This window comes from Pseudovirgaria hyperparasitica (assembly GCF_010093815.1).
Source record: "Pseudovirgaria hyperparasitica strain CBS 121739 unplaced genomic scaffold EJ05scaffold_3, whole genome shotgun sequence".
NCBI lineage: Eukaryota > Fungi > Ascomycota > Dothideomycetes > Acrospermales > Acrospermaceae > Pseudovirgaria > Pseudovirgaria hyperparasitica.
Genome location: NW_022985551.1, coordinates 1,907,868 through 1,921,627, shown reverse-complemented (window position 1 = coordinate 1,921,627; position 13,760 = coordinate 1,907,868). Strand labels below are relative to the sequence as shown.

At 51.5% G+C, this 13,760-nt stretch overlaps 7 protein-coding genes across 7 annotated transcripts; 4 read left to right on the top strand and 3 right to left on the bottom strand.

The window, feature by feature from the left end:
• Positions 1 to 1,192: 1,192 nt before the first annotated feature.
• Positions 1,193 to 1,671, bottom strand: EJ05DRAFT_259868 (uncharacterized protein). Its single transcript, XM_033740252.1, has one exon. It carries the CDS (start codon positions 1,628 to 1,630, stop codon positions 1,376 to 1,378), a length of 255 nt encoding a protein of 84 aa, XP_033603784.1. The 5' UTR covers positions 1,631 to 1,671; the 3' UTR covers positions 1,193 to 1,375.
• Positions 1,672 to 1,683: 12 nt separating this feature from the next.
• EJ05DRAFT_473853 (Phosphoenolpyruvate/pyruvate domain-containing protein) lies at positions 1,684 to 3,096 on the top strand. Its single transcript, XM_033743484.1, has 2 exons — positions 1,684 to 1,972; positions 2,028 to 3,096. The coding sequence occupies exons 1-2, from the start codon at positions 1,887 to 1,889 to the stop codon at positions 2,779 to 2,781; spliced, it is 840 nt and encodes a 279-aa protein (XP_033603783.1). The 5' UTR covers positions 1,684 to 1,886; the 3' UTR covers positions 2,782 to 3,096.
• Positions 3,097 to 3,299: 203 nt separating this feature from the next.
• On the top strand, positions 3,300 to 4,685 carry EJ05DRAFT_483711 (uncharacterized protein; the record flags this gene model as incomplete). Its single annotated transcript, XM_033745281.1, has 2 exons — positions 3,300 to 3,540; positions 3,673 to 4,685. 2 exons carry the CDS (start codon positions 3,300 to 3,302, stop codon positions 4,683 to 4,685), a joined length of 1,254 nt encoding a protein of 417 aa, XP_033603782.1.
• A 1,706-nt stretch (positions 4,686 to 6,391) lies between these two features.
• Positions 6,392 to 7,870, bottom strand: EJ05DRAFT_259812 (uncharacterized protein). The gene has a single exon (XM_033740251.1). It carries the CDS (start codon positions 7,829 to 7,831, stop codon positions 6,473 to 6,475), a length of 1,359 nt encoding a protein of 452 aa, XP_033603781.1. The 5' UTR covers positions 7,832 to 7,870; the 3' UTR covers positions 6,392 to 6,472.
• A 97-nt stretch (positions 7,871 to 7,967) lies between these two features.
• Positions 7,968 to 10,705, top strand: EJ05DRAFT_473851 (uncharacterized protein). The gene is made up of 2 exons (XM_033743483.1): positions 7,968 to 8,174; positions 8,223 to 10,705. Exons 1-2 carry the CDS (start codon positions 8,165 to 8,167, stop codon positions 10,553 to 10,555), a joined length of 2,343 nt encoding a protein of 780 aa, XP_033603780.1. The 5' UTR covers positions 7,968 to 8,164; the 3' UTR covers positions 10,556 to 10,705.
• A 42-nt stretch (positions 10,706 to 10,747) lies between these two features.
• Positions 10,748 to 11,507, bottom strand: EJ05DRAFT_497880 (uncharacterized protein; the record flags this gene model as incomplete). Its single annotated transcript, XM_033746603.1, has 2 exons — positions 10,748 to 11,191; positions 11,250 to 11,507. 2 exons carry the CDS (start codon positions 11,505 to 11,507, stop codon positions 10,748 to 10,750), a joined length of 702 nt encoding a protein of 233 aa, XP_033603779.1.
• A 580-nt stretch (positions 11,508 to 12,087) lies between these two features.
• EJ05DRAFT_497879 (uncharacterized protein) lies at positions 12,088 to 13,516 on the top strand (the record flags this gene model as incomplete). Its single annotated transcript, XM_033746602.1, has 2 exons — positions 12,088 to 12,896; positions 12,949 to 13,516. The coding sequence occupies 2 exons, from the start codon at positions 12,088 to 12,090 to the stop codon at positions 13,514 to 13,516; spliced, it is 1,377 nt and encodes a 458-aa protein (XP_033603778.1).
• Between the last annotated feature and the right edge of the window lie 244 nt (positions 13,517 to 13,760).

Sequence of the window (13,760 nt, the reverse complement as noted above, 5' to 3'; positions counted from 1 at the left end):
GAACTGTGGAGTGGGATGCAGCTTGTGGGAATTTCGGGCTGGTGGACTGATGGCCACGTGTTGAGTGGGCGGGGTCAAGATGGATGGATGGGGCAGCTCGGGGTCTAGACTTGCTCGGAGAATGAGTGAAAGTGGTAGGAATGGAGTGTTCCTGGGATTTTGGTTGATTGTCTACACGGTTCATGATTCGGTGTTCTTGTTTGTCTGGGGCGAGACTATGGTGGGGAGTGGAGACGGGGAGTGGAGAGTTTTGGGATTATCATGCTCGCTAGAACATTCTGTATGTGGTCGAAAGGTGGAGGGATAGGTAGATGGGGATTGCATTTGCGGATCTTGTTTGATTGTCTATGTGGTTTACGACTCGGTGCCATTAGTCTGTCCTCTCTGGCGGGACCATGGTGGAGACATGGTGTGGAGATTTTGGGACTATGATGCTCGCTAGAATCTTCTGTATGTGGTCGAAGGATATTGAGAGGCGTTTGGCAAGGCTGGGACTTGTCAGCCGCTCCACAGGGCTGTCTGACGTGTAGTGCTGTGTATCTACAGTGGAGAACATGCATCCTGCATCAGCAGAGGATTCCCAAACGAGCGGCACCCAAACCGGGAACGCCATATTGGACAAACCAGGTAACCGGTCGTTCGCGAAAGCAGACAAGCAAGCCGCTTACAGCGTGACAGGAAACCGTATACAGCACGCGATTCAGCCCTGCCGTATCCACTCCCTGAACCCCTGACTCGCCCGTAACGAGACAGCGCCACCATATCGGTAGGCAATTGCCAATACGATGGACACGCCATGACTTGCAGCCATATCCGCATCCATCCTCGACCCTGACTATCCTGAATCAGTCCATATCCAGCACGACCAGGGCATCAGATTCGGCACGCCCGCGCATCCTTGCGACATGCTCATCCTCGCTTACACTCGAACCCAGCACTCGCATCCGTCTAGAACGCGTTCGCCGGAGTGCCATGCTTGACCGTGGATAGCTGAAGAGCGTGTTTCCCATGCCATGTCATGTCATGTCGTCGAAATAAACCTTGATTGTACGCGAGCGGTCCGTCCGGAGGCCGCTAGGACGGACTTTGGGCTTGACTCGGAGGATTCGGTCGCATTCGGCACACCCCCGGATCCTGGCTGACTGCTGCCGCTCATAGGAAAATTACTTGACTGGAGCAGTTGTGGTAATGCCAAATGGTGGCGTCGTGGCTCGTGTTTGCCGGGCCGACACGCGCCCTCAGTACGAAAGGCGTTTGATATGCGTCGTTAGTGCGGTGGACAGCCATCAGTCGTTTGGCGAGGTTGAAATACGAGGTGCGCAGCTGACGTATTTGTTGATACTATCTACTCACGCATCTTTGCTTTTGTCTTGGTTTACAAGGTGCAATGAACAGGAGCCAGCGTAAACCCATCTGCACCTTGTCTAATCGGGTTGGAATTCGTGCCTGAGGCAGCTAACACCGCCAATGAACCGTGCTGTTCACTCTTGAGTCTTGTCCCAAACAATCCTAATGAACGTTCCATCACGCGTCCGATCACTAAAGCTAGAGATCGTGCAGGACAACATGATGTACAGGTTCCATATTGACAACGCCATATGAACCTCGTCATGATCCGATATCGGGACATGCAGCAGCTGGAGCTCCATCAAAAGCTCCAAGGTTTGAGACCAAGCTCGGTAGAGCTGACTTGCCACAGCACGTCACTTCTGACAAGCCCGCACAAAGCATTATAGTAGAAATGACCTTGGTAAATATATCAAGACTCGTGAGAACAGTATATCTTCATATCAAGACTGTCAAACTCATTTAGAAGCATGGCATCGCAAGCTCCAACAGTGCGTGCCTCCACGCGCCTCCGGGAACTATTAAACGATAAGAGCAGGATGGTCGTAGCACCAGGGGTATACGATGGTTTCACAGCTCGTCTAGCTCTCAACGTCGGTTTCGACGCTTTGTACATGACTGGTTTGTACGTGACAGACCTCATCCTGTCGAACGATGAGAACTAACCCTCCTGGCCCCAGTGGCACTTCCCTCTCGCGCATCGGCTGGCCCGACTTGGGCCTTGCAACCGCATCTGACATGATTGCGAATGCCTCTCTCATCGCCAACCTCGATCCCTCGATCCCCCTCATCGCCGACGCAGATACCGGCTACGGCGGCCCTATCGCCGTCGCGCGGACCGTCAGCCAGTACATCCAAGCCGGCGTTGCTGCATTCCATCTCGAGGACCAAGTCCAGACGAAGCGCTGCGGCCATCTGCTAGGCAAGGAGCTCGTCACGAAGGAAGAATTCGTGAGCCGGATCAAGGCCGCCGTCGAAGCGCGCACGAGAGCGCAGAGCGATATCATCATCATTGCCCGCACCGACGCGCTTGCCGGGCCAGGCTTTGATGAAGCGATCGAGCGGCTGCGTGCTGCAATCGGTGCGGGTGCAGATGTGGCGTTTCTTGAAGGCATCAGGAATGAAGCGCAGGCGACAGCGGTCTGTGAGATCATGGGCGAGACGCCTATGCTGCTGAACCTCGTGCCGGGCGGACTGACGCCGAACTGGTCGATGAGACAGGCACAGGACCTCGGCTTCAGGATGACGATTGTACCACTCATGCTACTTGAAGCATCACAGAAGGCGTCAACAGAGGCCCTGAAAGCGCTGAAATCGGATGGCAAAGTGAACTATGGCGAAAAAGGCCCACGGGGATTGTCTGAGCTATGTGGACTAAAAGACGCAATGAAGATTGATGAGATATCCGGGGGCAAAGCACTTGGTAGTATCTAGGTAATCACAATGAAAGTCCCACCTCCCCAAAATACAGCATCCCAACGACCAACATCCTAAACTATTCTCGCCCCAAACCCACCACACAGTGGCAGAAAGCACGCGAAAAAGCGCTTGCACGAGAGCCATCAAAAACCATCCCGCCGTGTAGACCATGTGGGTGTTCCGATAGAGGAGAGCAATCTTGTCCTGCTCGGCTCGCAAATGGCAAGTCAGTTGAAAAAACGTGGCTCTAGCTATTTATAATGTACATCCACAAAGTCTAGGCCAGAATTGGCCCAAGTAGCTGAGGGAAGAAGTTTTAAGTGAAACGCAACTCGAATACTAAAGTTGAAGACTGATTGTGGTGTTGCTGTTGGAAATGCATTCGTCGTGGCCACCGTCTTTGCCTGAGGCCTCACAAATTAGGCCTCGGTTCTGCCAGGCGGTGAACTTTCTGCCTCAACACCATCCTTCGCGAACTGCCTTGCGAAGGACTTGACCGTCTTGACCGTCTTGATCATCCCACCCCCCTCATCATGATTCAATATCGTGTCGCACAGAGCAGTGCTTCATTTAGGGAATCTCCATCACCAAAGAAAGTTTATTTCTGTCACCCTGGCTACTGCTATCCCAGAAACACGCTCATCGTGCTACCCGCAGTTGATAAAAGCAACAACGGCGCGTTTGGCATCCATTTAGAGACTGCGCGTCTGGCTTGCGGTATACTAGCCGGCAACGAGTTCATCGATACTTTCTTCACGGAAAATGAGCCAAATGGTACCCGCGTTCCTCATGACCCAGAGCATCTGCTGACCTTGGAGCGATATTACTTCCATGTAACACACAAAGGCATGTAATTACTTCGCAGGGCAAGTCCATCACTGAGAAATATAGAAATGTATCCGATAGTTCTAACTTTTGACGACTGGCCCTTTCCTCATGATCGTTTGCCACATTATTGGAAGTCCCTCTACATACCCCCTCAGCCGGATCGCGCGCATGGCCGGTATGACGACTTGCGTTCCGTTTTCAATCGAGATATCAGCTGTAGAGTAACGGGCCACCAAATGGGAACACAGAAATCTCACTTGATACACAGCAGACTGCTGGAGTGGTTTGACAGAAACAACATGGAAGTATACAAGCTAGCAGAAGCTGATGCTAATGAACTGTGCATCAACTCTCCTGCCAACGTCGTCGTACTTCGTGCAGACATCCATACTCTTCTTGACTCGGATAAAATGACCATCTTGCCCAAACACATACATGCACCAATCAACGACGGGGAAGTGCCCATCTATCAATCTCCTTCTCAATCGACATCAGCCCTGTCACTCGTTTTACATGTTATACGACCCGATACTGCCGGCGAGTTAACGACATTATATCAGAATACATCATTGCACCGGATTTCTGGAATTAGTGTTCAATATCTTTTCGCCGCATACGCCATCAAAGTATTCAGTCTTGCAACGTTCTTCAAACACGATGGTCTCGGAAGAACTGCATGGAAGTGGAATCTACAAACTATGAAGCTTGAGGAGGCGGACGTGTCTCTGCCTCCTAGAAAGCCCCGAAGTTCGTCCAATAAGCGTTCCAGTAAAAGCCCAACGAAAAGATCACGGACCGAGGGAGATGTTGATGACGACGACAATTTTCACAGCCCGTCACCAAATGGATTGTCTCGCACGCCATCTCGAGGACGGAAGAGGTACCGTGATTCTGACTTGTGCAGAGCTCCGGAGGATACACAACGCGAAATTTCTCAGTTGACCGAAGGGACTACCATCCCTGATACTGAAATTTCAACCCCTTCTAGTAACCATTCACAAAATCGAGAGGGTTCCCCAGCCATAAGAGCTCGGAAGCGCAGAAACACTGGAATGCCCGTGAGAACAGAAGAAAAACGACCAATGCGTTGAATCTGCCTAGGAAATCCTGGGCACGGTCAATATTTCAGCCTACCCCTCTCCTGCTAGACCATGTCGTCTCATCCCATGACATCAATACAAGTAGTATGAATTTCGAGGTCACCAGACCTGGACAGCCGATCCCATGCCCTGTACAACGTATAGAACTTCCCCGACTGCGAGTCCGAGGGTAGCTGTACTTCCACTCCATACCAGAGATCTCGGCCTCTAAAAGCCTTATGCTTCCGTTGCTAAAGCTTTTGGCGCCGGCGCGACTCCCCCCTCCCGTTGAGCTAGTAGCAATGAAGCACCCGGCCATGATCAGCTTAGTGCGCATAAAGATAGCAAGACCGGATTATTGACTGTGAGCTCGGCCAGCGTTGGATTGTGCACTTTATGCGAGTCCATATATTCGAGATCTTGCAAACCCTCTGGAAAACCCGAGTCGAATTTTTCACTTGAATTCGAAACCGGCTCGCAGAATCCACACATAGTGTGTTCCTTTGCCTCCTTTCTATTCTACAGAAGTACATTGCAGTGCCTCTTTGTCAATCTGTCTAAAGTGAGAGGAGATGCAAGTTTCTATCCGCCTCTATGATCGTGAAACTGGAGCCTCAAGTATCAGAGCTGCGCGGATTGTCTACGCGTTGCAAGAAGCCTCAAAATGCGTTGGATTTCTTCCGGTAATCGGGACAACTATGCCTCTCCAACACGAGAGACAGGCCCACTTACGCGCTCATCTTTTCAAGGGACCGACGGCACACATGCAAGGCAGTCGGAAAGTGGGTGCTACTGTGTCTCTCCATTTTTGAGCGTAAGCCCATCCTCGCGCACTTTTCGAGAAGCTAGAGGGCAGAGACCCGAAATCGTCTTGCATTAATTGGAAACGAGATGCTACTGTGCCTATGTACCAAAGCTCAGACAGAAATCTAGAATATAGTGAACGATTGGATACAATGTGCAGTGAGACGTCACAGAAATCTGCAAGCGAACCTCGAGTGATGACAAACGATTACCATTTCACAAGAGCGTGCGATATAATCGATCCTTCAAATATGACGGCACTTCCGCGCTCGGATCCTTTTACGACCCGCCGAAATCTTTTTTGAGAACCAGTTGAATGCTTAGACAAGAATACGGGCTTTCCTTCTCCTGTCTGTTGTTATCGAATCCATACCTTCGACCGTTGGTTGATCGGTTCGAAAGTTCTTCGATGCGCATTACACCAGATGCGGTCGGAGTTGACCCTTTACCATCGCTCCCTCCTGGCACCTAGGGCATGTTCATTCGCCACATCCGTTCGTCGACAGGTTGATATGGGATGTTATTCTCACGTAGGAGCCGGAGCACTTCCATGGATATGCGCAAAAGTCTCAGTGCTGTTCAAATTTTGTGCAAAGATCCAAAATCCGTTGTTGAATTGTTGTTCATCTCGCAATCGGCCACAGACGACGGTCTTGTTGATTGAAGTCCGCTTCGAACTCTCGAGATAGAATAGTCTAGTTGGAGCTCGTAAAAGGGTCACTGGCTGCCAGAGCGATTCTGACGCGATTGCTACTGGATCACATGATCCGAGACAGATCGTTATGTAATATTTGCCCACGGAGGCGTCCATGAACCTGATAGGGACTAACATGGTGGCAAGTCGGGTCTGTGGTGTATCCGTGCAATTAGTGTCTCTCAGAGCAGCTCGTGGGTGGTTTAGGTTCCCGTCGGGCAGGCCTCATACCATCAATGTACGAGTGAGGAGTGCACTAAAGTATCCCATGTACCCGGAGCAATAAACATCACTCGACCATTCACTTCTTTGCCGGGGCCTTCGTGAAGAACGAACTCAGTTTCTTCATCCCAGCTGTATTCACCTTCTTCAGGTCTCTCACACCCCGGCTCTCGGACTTCTTTTTTCGTTCTTCTTCTTCCTTTTTCAATTTTTTCTCAGCGCGCAACGCCGCGGCCTCATCATCGTCGTCCGCTGCGCGCTTACGGCTGATGTTATCGGTGATGGAGCGCAGGGCTTGGGCCTTCTCGCGCAAGCTGGCGATGTGAGCTAGATGCGCATCGAGGGGGCTGAAGTCGATAGCCTTCTGGCTCGAGAGGTGGGATGTGAGAGTAGGATGGAGATGACATGGGACATAGGATGAGAGGATAAAGGAGAATGCTGTTTTAAGGCGCAGGAGATCGGGTATACCTTCGGGGGCTTCGATAAGTGGGGTCTTGGATGCGGACGTCGCAGTGCTGATTGACACAGAGGTCGCTACGGTTTCTGTGCTGAGCGCAGAATCGGTCGACAGTTGTGATTCTGCACTGGTGTCGGAAGGCGTCCGCGTGCCCTCCGTATCAATAAGGTTGTCTGCTTGTGATACTTCTACGCTCGTAGAGCTGTCCTCTCGCTTAACACTGAGGACCGGTATCTGCAATACAAGGCGAACGTATTTCTCCTCCAAGGACGCGGGAAGGCCATTATCCGTCATCCTCTTTGCCTTGGACAGTAGCTCTTGAACCAACTTTTCGTCTGATAATCTATACATTTGCTCACCACCTGCATCAACATCGTCGCATACAGCAGCCATCCGCTTCTCTAGAATTTCCCTTGCTTTTACGTTATTCAACAAGAATTTGAGGTGCCGAGACGAATCGCTGAGTTTCTCGAGATGGTCGTCTAAGGATAAGAACATTTGTTTCTGAGGTGCTTTGACTTTCGCGGAAGGCGCCAGAACTGGAAGTAAGAGGAATAACGGATCCATATGGGTTGCTATCATCAAGTCGGGTGCTGAAGTCACGTAACCATCCGAAAATGGCACAGGCTTTCCTGTATCCTCATCTTTACTCGTTTTTATACAGTCTCCCTCTACACTCGCTACGTCCACGGGACCATTTTGCGATGGACTGAAGAGCCAGCTCCTCGGTAACCTCTTCGGTGCAGCGATCCTTGTGAACTCATAGAAACCTTTGCTTGGGCAGAAAAGATAGCGGTTGGGAGACGTAGTAGCTGGATTTGCCAGGGTGACTATGCGCGCATTCTCGGAGAGACCTTCTGGCAGAACGAAAGGTATAGGCGGATTATCGACGCACGCTGGTAAGGATGCGGTTGTTTGCTGTGTGGTCGCCTCTACCTCCTTAGAAGTTGAGGACTTTGGGGGCTTTGAGCGTGTTTTCATGGTATCAATTGCTGTACGAACCTTTTTGGGAGAGATCACGAATGGATGTATCCAAGCACAATCAACGCCCGGTCGTTTCGCGCTAGGCGACGCGTCGTTTATGTCTTGGCGTAGCTCACTCACGCGACGAGAACCCAAGCATTAACGACCGTCGATTGGACAGTGCGCATTCTTTAAGCCGTTTCGGATATGTGAACAACCTGGATGTGGCACGGCGAACCTTGTACATTCTAGCCTTCACTATCGTGATGGACCAGTACTCGTTGTCACGATCAGCATCTAGGGCGCGTCGTTCGAATAACGTCATCCGGCTCTTTGGCCCCTAGATATTCAATGTCTCGAGGTAAGGTGGTCAATGGAAACGAGGGCAAAAGACTGACGCATTAACAAGTACCGGAAAGGCAGAGAAATTGGCCGCCAAGGTCTCCACACGAGGCATTGTTGACGTCCCCGAGCGGGCGAAAGAGACTCGAAAGCCGACTAAATCGCGACGCATCACCATCCCCAACGAAGCGACCGCAGCCTACATCTCGACTCAATGCATTACACAAAGCTATGTCCGAGGATGAAGACGAAGATGATGAGGAGACGCTACAGCTCAAGCTACAAGAAATCCAAGCACAGTTGAAGCTAAAAAAATTGCAACAGGCAAAGGCTCGAAAGGCCGCCCAAGGAAGCTCTGACACAGAACAGACTAGAACGTCTACACACTCGAGGAGAGCCCAGTCGCCGGCGTTCACTGTCCAGATACCCGTATCTCCTACACATGATAAGAGAGCTCCAAAGCTTCCCCCTTCACCAGCACGCGTGCTCTTAGGGATCGACAAAGGCCTAAGAGCACAAGATGTGTCCTTGAAGCGGGCCGCGAGCTTCTCTACCAGGCTGGAGAAGACTCGGGCCGACCTGAAATTAAACCCCAGGCCCACGTCACAACAGGGCGGGGATGGTCATGCGGCGCCCAGAGGCAAAAGCTTTAGCGAGAAGTTGATCCAGATCAGAGACGCAGAACGCGAACGCAATGAAAAACAGGAACGTGTTTTAAAGTCCAGGAGCAGTGGCTTTGGGTTCAACAAAAAGGACCAGCACGGCGTCAGCGATATGCGTACTTCTTCGCAGCAATCAATGCACAGTCAAGGACAACAACCGAATCTGCGGCAAGGCTTCACTAAGTCATCTGATGCACTGTCTCGTCAAAATAAAGATGCATCTTTTCACACTTCCTCCCCATCCATATCAACGACGCTTACAGGCCGTTCTGAAACATCCATGTCATCGCAGCGTTCATTGGCGTCTAGATCTTCCGAAAACAATCTTAGATCCTTCAGATCTCGAGCCACCTCCCCGACCACTCAATACGAGACAGAACCGGATTCAGCTGTTTCGATAGATCCATCACTCTTTGAATCGTTTTCTGGCATCCATCTCTCAAAGCGCATTGTTCCACATACAACATTGACACGACATCTAGATGGAAAGACAGTATACACTATTCCCCAACTACTGAAGGAAGTTAAATCGCCCCACTATGATCCTCCGGACGTTGAAGCAGACTACGTTGTTCTCGGGATCATTGCATCTAAATCAACACCTCTAAACCATAAGAAGAAATACCAGAAGACCTCGAATGGCGACCCGGACGAGGAAGCCGAAGATGATCAAGCTGCAGGGCGAGCCAAATTTATGGTACTGCGGCTTTCAGATCTCCACTGGGAATTGGACATGTATTTATTTGCAACTGGGTTCTCGGAATTCTGGAAGTTGACAGTGGGCACAGTGGTTGCAATACTGAATCCGGGAATCATGCCGCCGAAGAATAAGGATACTGGGAACTTTTCCTTGAAGCTATCAAGTAGCGAGGACAGTGTCATTGAGATTGGATCTGCGCGTGATCTGGGGTTTTGCAACGCAGTCAAGAAAGACGGCAAGCAATGCGGCTCCTGGGTGGATCTCCGCAAGACGAAGGTTTGCGAATTTCATGTCAGTCTCGCCATTGAAAAGACGAAAAGTGGGCGCATGGAGGTCAACACGATGACTGGATTTGGATCTCGGTCTGGTGGTGGGTCTGGCATGTTCGGTCTCCGAAAGGGCGCAGCCGGCACGAAACGAAGCGACGAGCTTAAAAGAGAAGGCATGTTTAGAGATCGTAGTATACACGAAACGGTATACATTGCGCCCAGTGCGGCTAAAATTCTCGATGACGAAGATATGGATTTCGGGGGCGGCATCGAGAGAACGCTTTCTCGCGCTGAACAGTCTAGGAAGCGATTCGCAGACAAAGAAAAGGAGCGGGAACTAGCAAGAAAGCTTGGACAGATGGGTACAGGTCTTGGGGGGGAGTATATGCGCCGGAAAGTTGGCGATGTTTCTGGATACAATGCCAACACTGGGTCGGACAGCTCGAGGGATGGACCAAAGGAGAAGACAGACGCAGCAAGTCTGGGACTGCTGAATCGAAAAGCTAGTGACGTCAGCCTCGCCCATGCAAACAAGCGGAAGCGAGTGCTCAACTCTGGAAGTGAAGCTGTAGGGTGGGGCGGAGCTTATAGACGCGGTCTTCCAAGTCCAATTAGAAAGCCGGAGGTGCGACAGTCAAGTCCGGTCAAGAAGAAGGCCAGGTTCATCCTTGAGGAGAAGGGCATAAGATTGCCCGGTCGAGAAAGCCTAGGAGGTCGTGGAAATACCCCTGACGATGATGATGACGACGACGGGTTGGAGATCATTTAGCGGCTACTTGATCATTTCTTGGAGTCTGGAGGGTCTTTTGGAGTAGGCGTTCGAGACTGAACTTCGTTCAAGTTCGTAAATTTGGTTTGGGTATCAAAATATCATTTGTACAGGGGTATTCGCCCCATAGTGGCACATTATACCAGTGGTCTGCAGCCACCACACAATGCCAATCAGCGTTTTCCACGTCCCTCAAGTTCTCCTCGTGCCTCTGACTCCTCGGCCAATGCCGCTGCTGCTACTGCTGCTGCCTCTCGTAGAATTGGTCCTACTTAAACCACGCCCCCCTTGCCCACCAACTCCTGTGTATGTTCTTCCTGGTGCGGTCGTGCTGGAGGCGCGTCCTCTTGTTACCCTTCCCCTCCCCGTACCACGTGTCATAGTAGCAGCGGCTTTCTTCCTCTCGTCATCCTCAGCTTTGCGCACGGCAGCCTCTTTCCTCATCTGCTCCTCTACCTGGCGTCGCTCGGCCGCTTGCTGCTTCTCTACCGCCTCTGACTCGATGTCCTGAAGATCCTGGGTTGCCCCATGCCAAGTTGGGTTTAGGATCAATCGCTGGTTATGCTCTGTCTGGGAAAGAATGCGTGTCCAAGTCTGCAGTAACGTAGAAGCTGATGTCACAGTTTTATTTACAGTCTACAAGACAATTAGCAGATATTGCATGACTGGTCATATAGTCAGTGAGGGTACTTACACCCATGTTCTCTTTTGCTTTCTCTAGACTTGCGACGACGTCTTCGATCGCCTTATTGACATTTTGCACGTTCTCGAGCTCGCGCCGAAGTGCAGCTTCCCGGGCTTCTTCTGAGCTGTACCGGGACTCTGGCCGCGCTGTGGTATTTGATGAGGAAGACTGCAACGTTGCATCCGGGATCTCGCGATCGTTCCGCCCAGGAGTGTCTATGTCTATCTGGAAGCTGTCTTCGGTATCGGAGAAGTTTAATGAATCCATGTCTATGTCAAGCTGAGACTGAGACTTAGAATAGGGGGGCTGTGACAGAGCTCTTAGTTTAGTCCTTGGAACGATGTAAAATGAAGATTGGTGTCGTTGTTCAATGCAAATCCTATTGTGTTAACTTCGTGGAGGGGACCGAACCACCCACCTCTGGACCCTGAAACCAGAAACGCGTCGTGGTGTTTGTTTATTAGTGTCCGCGCACGGACATCTCTGGAGGCAGTGCGCTCCGCCAAGGACCATCCCCAGCCTCCTCCGCGTTCCGAGTTGAACCCAACCTTCTTTGATTTTGATTCATTCCTCCCGCATCCCACAACACACCATTTCCGTTCCCCCTCAAGCACAACTCACAAACCTTTTAACATCTCTACGGAGGTCAAATTTCTCATCGCATTCAACTTACCTTGTCGCTACTACCTCCTCACTCCCGTCATTGCTACCGCGCGACCGCGACATCACTCAGCAATTTTGAAGAAAGAGTCCCTGAAAACTTCCCAGACGGGTAATTGCGATAGCGACCTAAGGCTGAAAAGTCTCAAGTGAAGTGAATACCTCGTTTCGCTTCTTACCTGTCTCTATGGAGACCACTCCGCCGCCGCCGCAGCGGCCTCACACACCGCCTACACCTCTCCACGGACCGAAATACGACAGCTATGAGCCATATTCGCCGCGCCGCTCCAGTCGCGTAGCTAGCCAGCGCAAAGACTATCATCATTCACAGCAACTTATCACCACTCCTCCATCTGAGAAACGTACTGCCAAAAGAACTATTCGCGCTAGCACACCGACAGGACTTCCGCAGAGCTCGCAGAACCTCTCTCCTCCATCATCACCCACCTCCCCCATACCCCAACTCTCAGTACGCAAGCCCACGTTTATCGGTCGGAAAGGAGCTCATCACACCCGACTTGACGGCCTGACTGACAAGTCAGATCTGACTGCACACGAGGGACCCTCGAAGGGCGTTGCAATCAACGCTTTCGGTATGCTTCCTACACCTGCGAAAACACCGCGCAAACGCGCCCCACAACCGCAGGCATCTCTCAAAGGTACTGCAAGAGTGCTCTTCGGCGATCGCCCTGCCACTATCGAGGACGCCATGCCCACCCCAAAGAAGAAAAGCCGAGGAAAGAACGCACTGTCTCTTGGTAGCTTCGAAGAGCTCGAGGGCAATGAAGATTCTAGCAGCATTACCATCTACACAGATTCTAAAGAACGTTTTCCAGAGGAAGATGTGGCAGAGGACAATCCTTTCATGACGCGTACACGCACGAACGGTACCGCGAGAATCCAGACTCGCTCAGAGAAGGCCAAGGGGCCCAAGACCAAGGAAAGAGAAGAGATGGAGAGGACAGTAGCAGATGGTGAAGGTCTTATCTACGTATTGTGAGTATTCGATTCTCGCTGTGCGCCCATGGCAACACTAACGTTTCTGTAGTCGTGGCAAGAGTGTCTTCCGCGCATTCGACGAATCTAACGCAGATGATGAGCCTATAACCTCAAGTGATACGGAAGCGTGCCGTCAAGCTGGCGCTACGAAGCGTATTGCTCGGTCGTCCATCAGGCCACGCCTTCTCTTCCCAACTGACGAAGAACGCCGCGCTCGCGCCGCCGCCGCAAATGCCGCAGACGAAGAAGCTGTCACCGATATCGAAGACGACGAAGCGGAGCACGACGAGCCTGCCGCAGTCATGACACCGATCAAAAACAAGTTTACCGCTCTCCCGACTCCCCGCTCAAGCCGTCGCAAAGAGAAGAAGGCACCTCCTGTCACTTTTGAGGAGCCTACTCAAGCATACCCTGATCGTTTCGAAGATAGCGACGTCAACGACAAAGCAGCACGCGTATCGGCTTCCAATTCGACAAAGGCTAGCCCCTTTGACAGCTGGCGTCGCAGCAAGTCCGGATCACGCTCGCCTTTGTTGGGAAGGAAGGGCAAACGTGCAGGCGAACCGATCAACGGCGAAGCATCAAAGCGGACCCGGAGCGCTTCTCAGCAAAACTAGAGCCAGTAAAGCTGGGTCTGACCACTTATAACGACATCACGACGGTTACAGCGGGTCTACTGGTTAGGAGTTTCGGCTACGAGATATCAGTAAGCGCTCATGCATCATCGGAAGAGCGTGTGTGTGCACAGGATATAGGGTGCACGTAGCATATGGGAGCGCACATAGGGCATCGGCGTTATATATGGGCTGGTGGGACTAAACCTTTGTCGTGGATGCTTGGACGGCTGGGGAACTCTTTGTC